The 12,347-nt window shown below is 38.6% G+C and overlaps 1 protein-coding gene across 3 annotated transcripts in view; it reads left to right on the top strand.

The window, feature by feature from the left end:
- Window positions 1-12,347, top strand: part of LOC139764870 (uncharacterized) — a 74,527-nt gene that overhangs the window by 38,278 nt on the left and 23,902 nt on the right. For all 3 annotated transcript variants that reach the window (XM_071691899.1, XM_071691898.1, XM_071691901.1), the window contains exons 13-18: window positions 1,701-1,851; window positions 3,029-3,160; window positions 3,989-4,196; window positions 6,915-7,091; window positions 8,785-8,932; window positions 10,012-10,096. In XM_071691899.1, the coding sequence (XP_071548000.1) occupies window positions 1,701-1,851; window positions 3,029-3,160; window positions 3,989-4,196; window positions 6,915-7,091; window positions 8,785-8,932; window positions 10,012-10,096 (901 nt within the window). The remainder of the gene's footprint in view (window positions 1-1,700; window positions 1,852-3,028; window positions 3,161-3,988; window positions 4,197-6,914; window positions 7,092-8,784; window positions 8,933-10,011; window positions 10,097-12,347) is intronic.

Below are 12,347 nucleotides of genomic sequence, written 5' to 3'. Positions count from 1 at the left end.
AAGTAAAGTAATGGTGTTTGAAAGGAAACGGTGAAAGTATAGATTTTGTAAAACCACATGGGGAAGACTAGAAGTGAGGGAATTTGAGTATCTGGGAGCTGTTTTGGATGAGTGTGGTGATATGGAAGTGGAGATAAGAGAGAGGGCAGTACAGGGTTGAAGAGTCATTGGGTCCTGTAATAGAATAAAGAGAGATATATCCCTGGGGATAGGGGAGAAAGAATACTTCCCACGTATTCCCTGCGTGTCATAGAAGGCGACTAAAAGGGGAGGGAGCGGGTGGCTGGAAATCCTCCCCTCTCGTTTTTTTTTTCAATTTTCCAAAAGAAGGAACAGAGAAGGGGGGCCAGGTGAGGATATTCCCTCAAAGGCCCAGTCCTCTGTTCTTAACGCTACCTCGCTAATGCGGGAAATGGCGAATAGTATGAAAGAAAGAAAGATAAGTATAAGTCCTCCCAGCCCTGACATATGCAGCCTAAGGAAGGGCATGGAATGAGGCACAGAGGTCAAGAATCCAGGCTGTGGAAGTGAGCTATTTAAGAAGAGCATATGGTGTGATTAGATGGAATGAAGAATGAAATGAAAGGGTGTATGAAATATGGCATGGCAAGGAATGCAAAGGAAGTGAATTGTAGAATGGTTGAATGGGTGAAATGTAATACTCTAAATTGGATTGGGCATGTTGAAAGGATGCAAGACAAGAGTTTACAAGGAGAGTGTATGATAATACAGTTAAAGGGGTTATGAGTGGAAGACCACCTGTGACATGGGCAAATAGGGTGGAGTAATACTGGAGGGGAAAAAAATAGTGGAAGAATCCATGGAATGGTGTATGTTAGGGAGCCATGTAAGGACAGGGATAAGTGGAGACTCTTTTACCATGGCCACCCCTTGATGGGAGTTCCCAGAGGGATTGGGCATCAGAAATATAGATAGATAAACATAACAAAATATTTGTAAGCTTATTTTCATAAACAGCTTCCCCAATGGTTGACATTTTTTCTTGTACTCCTGTCCTGAAGTCCCACTGATTTCTTCACCTTTCACAGCTTTTTTACTGAATCAGCTTTTTTCACTTTATCCTTCTTCTTAATTGACCTTAATGATATTGCAGATATGTAACCTCTCCATTTGTCCAGCCAGCCAGAGTCATTAGATATCACCCTCTCTCCCAACACGACCAATTAATTCTATTTATTTTGATATTCACTAGCCTTTCATATTTACTTGATTCCTTTACCATTTTTTGTAACTTTTATTTATTCTATTGTTGATTTGTCATTCATGTATGGTGAATTTGCAGTATCCAGTTCCTTCCATCACTCAGTGATTCTAGGGCAATTCCTTCATGAGTAGTTTAGCTTCTTTCACGACTAGATTTTTCTTTTGATTAACAGCCTTGATGACTTGTTCTGTGATGTTAGTAGACAGGCTGTCCATTAAAGCTTTTGACAGTGTTATATAGCTCTCTGCAACTCTGAAATGTATGGAATGTAACTTACATTTTTCTGAATATTTAGGAACCAAAAATTTTCATGTTTTGATGGTGTTTAAACAGGATTTGTTATTAATTATTTCTTCTTATTATTATTTAATAAACTGATCTGATGTTTTAAGATGTTTTAAACAGAATTTGATATCTTTACTAAGATTCTTACATTTTATGAATAAGTAATTAAGAGCGTACATTGTCTCTACAGAAACGAAGATGAAATATTAATCAGTCAATGCCAAGTTGGTCCTCGAAATTGGCGTAAAATGATCATGTTGCTTCCACGGCGTGATGCTTGTCAAATTAGGTGTCGTTATCATGTAATTCAAGTCTGGCAGACGCTTACTGACAGTAATATGGTAAGAACAGTGTTCTGTTTGTATATCTATTTATATGTCTGATACCGCTTCCCTTCAGGAGGTCCCCCAAAGGGTTGGCCATGGCAAAAGGGTCTCCACAACTGGTGAACTCCAGTTATGGGAGAATTATTTCCATGTATAAGCTCAGGATGCCAGAAGAATGATTTGGAATCATATGCAGTGGAAGCATTTTGTGTTGAGATCATATAATTGGAGACATTGGTCTTGCTTGACGATCAACATAATGTGTAAAGTCAGGAAGTAATAGGTACTTTTGTAAGTGTGGAAGTTCATGTTTGACTTAACATACTGGGCATGGGTAGAGGTTGTGTGTGTTTCACTTACGAACATACTAGGTATGTGTTGAGGAATTGTATTTGACTTAACATATTGGGCATAGGCTGAATATGAGTGATTTGAGACTGTATATAGTTTCATCCCTTGGGTAAACCATGGAACACCAGCGTCTGTGGGGCCTGGTTTTGGATAAGAAGTGGTTTTAGTGCTTTACACATGACAGCTATTTATCTTTATCTACCTCTGATGCCTGTTCCCTCTTGGAACTCCCTCAAAAGGGTAGTCACAGCAACATAATCTCCATAACTAGTGTATAGCTAAAGAGTGGATATGACCAGATGCAGCCTTTCTTTGCAATTCCTGGTGCTGCCTTGCTAATGTGGGAAATGGCAATCAAATATATGAAAAAAAGATGAAAGAAAAGATATATATTTGTGATCTTAATAACAGATTTCAAAAGAGGTAAGTAAAAACAGATTAGCTTTCAAAGTTCATTTGTATCTAACTGACTTAGTTCTAATAGACTTCGTACATGTGAGAGTGGATCCAGTCAGGTCATAGCTAGAGTATCATACCTTGTGGAGAAGATTGAAGATGATACAAAGAGTACAAAAAATTCATATTCTTGAATGGTTATAATGGAGATGCCAGTCTTTCGGTTCCTGTGGTGTGTGATATTTTCACTTTTTCAGGAGAAGGCCTGCATTATGTGTGGAATTCACTAATAATAATGAACGGTTCTCACACCTATGTTGATAGAAATTTCTGTGTATTGATTAACCTGTCCCGGAGTTAATTTGATGATGGCTCATACTTGTGAATATATCAAGAGAACTTCAACTATCTATGCAAACAAACTGAATCCTTAAATGTGTTGCAGGTACCACCACCACTGTTCCCAGTGTCCATGACTGTTGATCCTCATCAGATCAAAGAGATCCGCAGACATATGATACTTGAATCCAGTAACATCAAGGAGATTGTTGACACAAGTCGAGATGGTATGGATGTGGTGAGTATACCATATATTATTTATGAAAGAGATAATGCCTATTTGTGAAAAATCCCATAACATTGCCTAAGCAATACGGTTCTTTGTTGATCTCATGATTGCTGACTTAGAGATTGTAGCCTTTTGTCCTTCCTTATATTGTTTTGTAAACTATACACCCATTCACATAGTTTTAATGAGCACCTAGTATTTGGGCCTAAGGGGTCCAGCGCAGTCATCTTTAATGTTGGTAATGTTACCTTGTGGCTTGTGAGCTAAGAAAACTTTATTGTAGTTTCAGACTTCTTGTATAGGGTCTTTCTTGATAGCTGAAATACAGATGATATGATTCATTTAGTTAATGTAACCGACAATTATTGATGATGTGTTTATGGAAATGATGCTAAAGAAGGTATACATATAAGGGTCATAGAACAATGAGTGGGTCTGTGGTTTGCTGGGGATGGAGGGCATGGAAGGTGAATTAGTTGCTGTTTGCATATGACATTACTTGTATGGCAGACTCAAGAGAAAAATTCCAGAAACTGGCTACAGAGTTTGGGAGAATGTATGGAAGGAGAAAGTTAGAATCAATGTCAGATTTAAGTTTAAGAGGTGTAGTAGTATAATTAAACAGGTTAGTTTGAAGTTAAGTTTGCTTTGGGAGGGCTTGAAGTCAGTGAAGTGCTTTAGATACCTAGGTATAAACATTGCACCAAAGTGGAATCATTATCAATAATGGTCTTGTTATAGGATGATACTTTTGATGTACTGAAACACTTTAGTATCAGATATGTATTTAGTATCAGATATGTATAGAATTGGATCACACTTGTTTATATTTCTCAGAAAAGTGCTGTTAAAGATCTTGAGAATCGACGCCTGATAATCAAAGCTCGAAAGGCGAGTCGTTCAGTGGAGAGAATGAAGCGTGTGACTGAGCGTCGAGGAAGAAGACCTGGGGTGCCTAATCCTCACCATATATCTCTCCAAGATGTCCTTCTTGTAGATTTCTTCATCCCTTGGAGAGATACTCACACAGATTTTTCACATTTCTGTGAGTATGGCTTGTAATAGCTGGTACTTCATAAGATAAATGTTTTACAATCTAATTCATGCGTTTTTTGCTCAAGATCAGTTTGGTCTTTCAGTAATATATGATTGTTATGAAGGAGCAAATGTGAAGATTTTTCTCACACCTGCTTGCAGTCTGTTAGGGATAAGAGGGCCATGAAAGTGAGCTAATTGTTCATTGATGATATAGCACTGGTGGCTGATTCGAGTGAGAAACTGCAGTTGGTGACTGAGTTTGGAAAAAAATGTGAAAGAAGAAAATGAAAATAAATGTGAATAAAAGCAAGGTTATTAGGGTCAGCAGGGTTGAGGCACAAGTTAGTTGGAATGTAAATTTGAATGGAGAAAAATTGGAGGAAATGAAGTGTTTTAGATATCTGGAAGTGTACTTGGCAGCAAAAGGAACTTTGGAAGCAAAAGTGAGTCATAGGGTGGGGGAGGGGGCGAAGGTTTTGGGAGCGATGAAGAATGTGTGGAAGGTGAGAATGTTATCTTGGAGAGCAAAAATGGGTATGTTTGAAGGAATGGTAGATCCAGCAATATTATATGGTTGCAAGGCATGGGTTATAGATATGGTTGTACTGAGTAGGGTAGATGTGCTGGAAATGAAATGTTTGAGGACAATATGTGGTGTGTGGTGCAAGTAAGTAATGAAAGGGTAAGAGAGATGTGTAGAAATATAAAGTGTGGTTGAGGGAGCTGAATAGGGTTTGTTGAAATGGTTTGGACATATGGAATGAATGAATGAGTGAGGACAGGTTGATGAAGAGGATATATGTGTCAGAGGTAGAGGAAACAAGAAGGTGGAAGGATGGAGTGAAAAAGATTTTGAGCAATCGTGGTCTGAACATGCAGGAGGTTGAAAGGTGTGCAAGGACTAGAGTGAATTGGAATGATGTGGTATACCGGGGTTGACATGCTGGCAGTGGATTGAACCAGAGCATGTAAAGCGTCTGGGGTAAACCATGGAAAGGTCTGTGGGGCCTGGATGTGGAAAGGCAGCTGCTGTTTTGGTGCACTACACATGACAGCTAGTAACTGAGTGTGAGTGAATGTGGCCTTTTTGTCTTTTTCTGGTGCTACCTTGCTGGATGGGGAAGGGGGTGCTATTTCTTGTGTGACGGGAATGGATGAAGGCAGCAAGTATGAATATGTACATGTGTATAAATGTATGTTAGTGTATGTATGTATGCGTTGAAATGTATATGTATGTATATGTGGGTGTATGGGTGTTTAAGCATGTATATGTGTATATGAGTGGTTAGGCCATTCTTTGTCTGTTTCCTTGTGCTACCTCGCTGATGTGGGAGACAGCGATTAAGAATATTGAATAAAATAAATAGTAGTCAAGGTGTTTGTATTGCAATTTGTTTAAGTATGTTGTGTATATTTTACGATTTTATTGTGTAATTAGATTAGGGATCCCAGACTTGTCGGTCATCCAGGAAAAATGTAAGTCATTGTTCAACTATTTAACATTAACCCGTAACTTACACAATTCAGCTGAATCATTACTAACTTAGTGCACTCACAAAAAGATTCCTATGCAGAATATCTATATCACATGTTACTGAAGAAATCTTCCAAAAAATGATATACTTTCATCTATTCTGGTGTGAAAGGATGTTGATAAATTGCTTACTGACCATCTTCATACCTTAATTTGTCAAAGATCTAGCTGCAGTGCTGTAACATTTGCTAAGGATTCTTACATGATTGTCACGTACATGAAGCATTTTGCAAGTGCAGCAATAAAACTACTAAATGTTCGATAGATAATTGCCCATGGGTGAAGATTTTCGACAATGAAAAGTGTAAACAAGATTAGATTGCATACCATCATCTATAACTGTCAGCAGAGGGAACATGCTCTAGTCGTATTCTCTGTTGGTACATTTGAGATTGATAGATACCTCTACAGTCAAACCTGCCTTTTTATTTTATGTATATAGCTAGGTCACCCTGTCGCACTGGGATATGTGAGCATGGTTTACATAACTCATTATGCCCATAAACTGCTATTGTTGTAGTTTATTTTTTTCATTTGATATTCTCCATTTTTTTCATTGTTTACATTTGTGAAAATATGGTTTATGCCACAAGTTGAATTACATGAAGAACTCACTGAGTAGGATGGTGCATGTCAGTGAACTTTTGTTGCATGGCATTTTAATCCAATTTCTCATGAGGGGAATGTGGTAAAAGAAAAGTGGATTGATTTAGTGATGAAGAGAAAGAATTGTTAATAATGATGAATCAAAGGATGGTATGTTGAAGTGTTCAGGAGAATGGAAAGGATGAATGAAGGGAGATTGACAAAGGAGATCCATGTGTCAGAAATAGGAGTGAGGGGATGGGGTGACTGAGGAGGTGGATTGACATAGTAAAGAGGGCAAAGGGACATATCCTGGGTGAAAGGAATTGGAGCTGTATGGTATATGGATGATGTCCTGTTCATAGGCTGGACCATGCATGAAGGGTTCACGGTTCACGGATATTAGAGTACTCCATTAGGCTTGGCTGTAGGAATTATATACTGAGGCATTGGTTTTAGATTTGTTGAGAAAAACAAGTGAGTATTAATGCCATGAAGTGTGTTGTGGCTGAAATGCCTCAGGATTATTCATACACCTAGTGACTGCATACATACCTTGTATCTTTTTCATGTTTTGTTATCATTTGTTTCCTCTTTTGATTACAGATGACCATATCCAGCCAAGTCTTTTGTGTCTGAGCAAGATATTCCAACTGAGGATCCTGAAAGAGGTGACTCCTTCAGAGCAGGAGATGATGCGGGCACTCGAACTCAATGACTTTGATCTAAAAATCGTCAACCAGCTTATTACCAGACATAATCATTCAGACGAGATAGACCTTAGTATGTTGTATATGTCAAGCTAATGATGATAATAGATAGGCTTTTTTTTTCATACATATTTGCCATTTCTCACGTTAGTAAGGTAGCGTTAAGAACAGAGGACTGAGCCTAAGAGGGAAAATCCTCACTTGGCCCCCTTCTCTGTTCCTTCTTATGGAAAAGTAAAAAAAAGTGGTTATCCCTGGGGATAGGGGAGAAAGAATACTTCCTATGTATTTCCTGTGTGTTGTAGAAGGCGACTAAAAGGGGAGGGAGTGGAGGGCTGGAAATCCTCCCCTCCCGTTTTTAATTTTCAAAAAGAAGGAACAGAGAAGGGGGCCAAGTGAGGATATTCCCTCTAAGGCTCAGTCTTTTGTTCTTAATGCTACCTCGCTGATGTGGGAAAAGGCAAATATGTATTAAAAAAAAATCTTCCTCATATATCCACATGTTGCAAAGTATTCTCTCTTAGCATTGTGACTGGATCTGGAATATGAGCTGTGTCTTAAGTTGTAAATACAAAATAATGTAATTTTTTTTTTCTTGATATCAAATCACCATTTTCATTCATTAATGAACCAATTGACAGTGCACTGACTCTTGCTTCTAACATATACATAAAGCTCTTTTGGGTTTCTTTGTTGTTTTCAGCAATATACAAGCTGGCATTTACTTTGACACATAAGTCTCTTAGTTTCTTTATGCAGACTTACATAATTTGCCCTATCAAGCGGGTTATTGGCATGTTCAGGCACTGACCACTCCTTGTTTCCATCTGTATTTTGGTCTCCCCTTTCTCCTTTTCCCTTCCCTTTCTCATACATAAATCCTTGTTATTAAACTTTCCACACTCATTCTCTGAACCATTTTGGCATATTGTTTTCAGCACTCTAAACCATACTCTTTTTATCAGTGTACCTCTCTCTTATCCTTTTATAACTTATTTGATCAAAGCACTTCATGACTCGTATTGTCCTGAAACATTTCATTTCTTACACATCCACCCTCTTAACATCATCTGTAGCCCATACCTCTCATCCATGCAATGTTGTTAGGACTAGTATGCCTTCATACATACCCATCTTTGCCCTCCCAGGTAATGATACCTCTTTCCACACATTCTTCAATGCTCCCAGAACCTCACCTCATCACCCACCCTATGAATCATATCCACTTGTTTTGTTCTGTTCACTGCCATGTCCACACCTAGGTAGATTATCCAAAATGCTTCACTTTTTCCAAGTTTTTTCCATTCAGACTCAGACCCCAAAAACCTTGTCCCTCAACCCTGCTAAACCAAATAATGGTGCTTTTATTCACATTTACTCACAATTCTCTTTTCACACTCTCTTTCAAACTCATTCACCAATTTCTGCAGTTTCTCACTCGAATCTTCTACCATTGTTGTATCAGCAGCAACAACTGACTTCCTAGGCCCACTCATCCTCCACAGACTGCGACTGCATACTCACCCATCTCCAAGTCTCTCAAATTTACTTCCATAACACCCTTTGCACATACAAATTAAACAGCCATGGTGACATCACACAACACTAATTTTATAAAATTCTAGCTTCACCCTTGACCTCCAGTACAAGGGTATATACTGATATGCTTGTGACAAAGTATTTGGAGAAGTGTATTTATATCCATGCTTTAAGTGCACATATTGATTTTTTTTAGATATGTTATTAATGATTCCCATGAATTTCAGTAAATGAATGTGAAGCTTGCATGCTGGCTTATCCAGAGAGGATCCCACTTCTTTCTCCCTGTCAAACTACTTTGGGTGCACTCCGATCCCTTTTACTTCACCGCCCAAAGCTGGCAGAAATGGCCTCAGGAGACTTCTTACTGTACAAGTAAGGGTATTTGCTGATTTGTCAATGTCAAAGCTCTGATCAATACTTCATCACCCAAATTTCTCCTAGGTTTAGTATTTAAAAAGAGACAGCAGTGTGTGTGAGTGGACAAAGTGTTTGTGTGTGACTTTAAGTGGCATCGTGCATATAAAAAAAGTTATCACAAGGATACATCGTAAAACTGATTGTGTTTTGAAAGACGTTGGACAAAGGAAGGTGGATAAGATAAAATGATTTATCATTGGGAAACCTGATGCTCACTAAGAAGGATGTAAAGGACTAAGATGTTCATTAAGAAGAATGTAAAGAAATTCTGGTTTCGTGTAAGGGTGGTGGAACGTTGGAATAGTCTAAACAAGGAAACTGAATGTTCGTGACATTCAGAGATTTAGAAGTCTTCTCAGTGGTACAAAAAGCACAGGTGATGGGCCATATGATTGCAAGGCTCTCCTCCAATAATATACAAACTGGGAATGGCACACACACAGCATAAGAGACTAAAAGGGAACAACTCCTTAGGACAGCAAGATGTATGAGGAGCTTAATGGTGGGATATGATACTACACCAGTATTAGAAATGTAGAAGAAAGAAGTTTAGGAAAGTATAATGTTTAGCAGAAACAAAATAATCAGGCTATTAAAACAACTCTTATAAGGCACACAGATATGATGAAGTTTCCTTGTTTGTCCAGAAGGATTGAACTGAGGCACTGGCTAGGCTTCTTGTATAAAGGTTCTTTAGGACACTGGTGGAAGGGGTAGTTCCAAAGATGTGGAAGGGCAAATGTTGCACCTTCATTAATAGGTATTGTTCATAACGTAATGTAATGTATTGGGTTATGCTCTGTTAATGGGCTGACCCAGAGCATATGAGATATATTGTAAACTGGAGTTGTCTATGGGTCTTGGTTGTTGATGTTAATTCAGTTTCATTGCCTTATACATAACAGCTAGAGAGTGGATGTGTACCTGTTCCTGATCCTGAGATTATTTGGTGTGAAAAGATATAGATATATGTGTATATCTGTTCATACTTAAATGTATATAATTTCTCTAACATAGATATGTTTGTTCTTTAGAGCATCTAAGAATGACCTGATGAGGTTGGGATCACACCCTAAGTTGAGCAAGCTGCGGCAGGGTCGAATACCAAGCATGACATTGGTAAGTCTTACTTTTACTCTAGTTATATCTAGTACTTTTTTATGTATGTGGAATTTGGTTTTTCGGGAGGAGTTCAGTCCACTCTGTTATGTGTTGATTTGTCACAAGTCATTAGCAAGATAATGCCTGTTAAGATTCAGTCATTTGAGAATTTTATTGTTAACTGGCATAGAAGTTTGGAGTAAGGAATAATGGTTTGAGGAATCAGCAGAAAAATTAAATGTTAAAATTAAATGGAAAAAGGTGAGAACAATGGAAGTAAGGGGAGTGGGGGAGGAATGGGATGTATTTAGGGAATCAGTGATGGATTGCGCAAAAGATGCTTGTGGCATGAGAAGAGTGGGAGGTGGGTTGATTAGAAAGGGTAGTGAGTGGTGGGATGAAGAAGTAAGAGTATTAGTGAAAGAGAAGAGAGAGGCATTTGGACGATTTTTGCAGGGAAAAAATGCAACTGAGTGGGAGACGTATAAAAGAAAGAGACAGGAGGTCAAGAGAAAGGTGCAAGAGGTGAAAAAAAGGGCAAATGAGAGTTGGGGTGAGAGAGTATCATTAAATTTTAGGGAGAATAAAAAGATGTTCTGGAAGGAGGTAAATAAAGTGCGTAAGACAAGGGAGCAAATGGGAACTTCAGTGAAGGGCGCAAATGGGGAGGTGATAACAAGTAGTGGTGATGTGAGAAGGAGATGGAGTGAGTATTTTGAAGGTTTGTTGAATGTGTTTGATGATAGAGTGGCAGATATAGGGTGTTTTGGTCGAGGTGGTGTGCAAAGTGCGAGGGTTAGGGAAAATGATTTGGTAAACAGAGAAGAGGTAGTAAAAGCTTTGCGGAAGATGAAAGCCAGCAAGGCAGCAGGTTTGGATGGTATTGCAGTGGAATTTATTAAAAAAGGGGGTGACTGTATTGTTGACTGGTTGGTAAGGTTATTTAATGTATGTATGACTCATGTATGACATGAATTACACAATTTTGTCTGGCCAACACATTTATAATCAGACTGTAGGTCTCGTTAACATTTGCACTTCTCTCATGTGTTGTATTGCAAGGCCAGTCTCACATCCAGCTCCACTTTCTTCATTTATGCATTGAAATGAATAGAATGCTAATGAACATCTCATGAGGTGAATGTGGATGAATGAGAAGGTAGAATTGCATATTAGTTGCCTAAGAAGGGTAACGATGAAACAAAATGAATACTGGAAAGAATGAATTGCATTATTATGTAGAAGATGTGATATAAAGTAAGTGCTGTAGTCAAGTACCCCATGTTAAAGCAAAGATTGTAATCCATTGTTTGAAGCTAGAGGGTGTTATATGCATTGTAAGAACTGCAAAGGAATGTCGTAGCATAGGCAGCTGGGTTTATGTTTGGACTGATTAAGAGAATTATTCAACCAATTGTTGGTGGAATTTAGATGATTGTGAGAACCATTTTAGTTTTTTAATTTGGATAGTAGGCAAACAAAAAAAAATGGCATTTAGAATCAGTGAACTGAATGGTAGTTATTTGTTAGTCCTCCACCAAGAAATGGCAGGAATGAAGAATACCTTTTTAGGGGGGAGGAAGTTAGTGAGTGCTTTGGAAGAATATATTAATGCATGGGATCTCGCTCGGTCCAACTCTGTATTAAAAACTTAGCATCTTCACTAAAATTTCCACACCCATTACATAATTGGCTGCTTCTCAGCATCTCTCTTGGGAAGAAACCTTCAATTAAATTGAGAACAATAAAGAATACTTCTCACGTATTCCCTGCGTGTCGTAGAAGACGACTATAAGGGAAGGGAGCGGGGGGCTGGAAATCCTCCCCTCTCATTTTTTTAATTTTCCAAAAGAAGGAACAGAGAAGGGGGCCAGGTGAGGATATTTCCTTAAAGGCCCAGTCCTCTGTTCTTAACGCTACCTCGCTAATGCGGGAAATGGCGAATAGTATGAAAGAAAGAAAAAAGATGACTCATGGTGAGGTGCCTGAGGATTGGCGGAATGCGTGCATAGTGCCATTGTACAAAGGCAAAGGGGATAAGAGTGAGTGCTCAAATTACAGAGGTATAAGTTTGTTGAGTATTCCTGGCAAATTGTATGGGAGGGTATTGATTGAGAGGGTGAAGGCATGTACAGAGCATCAGATTGGGGAAGAGCAGTGTGGTTTCAGAAGTGGTAGAGGATGTGTGGATCAGGTGTTTGCTTTGAAGAATGTATGTGAGAAATACTTAGAAAAGCAAATGGATTTGTATGTAGCATTTATGGATCTG

Source organism: Panulirus ornatus, chromosome 51 (assembly GCF_036320965.1).
Source record: "Panulirus ornatus isolate Po-2019 chromosome 51, ASM3632096v1, whole genome shotgun sequence".
Lineage (NCBI taxonomy): Eukaryota > Metazoa > Arthropoda > Malacostraca > Decapoda > Palinuridae > Panulirus > Panulirus ornatus.
This window is presented reverse-complemented; position numbering and strand designations above follow the sequence as displayed.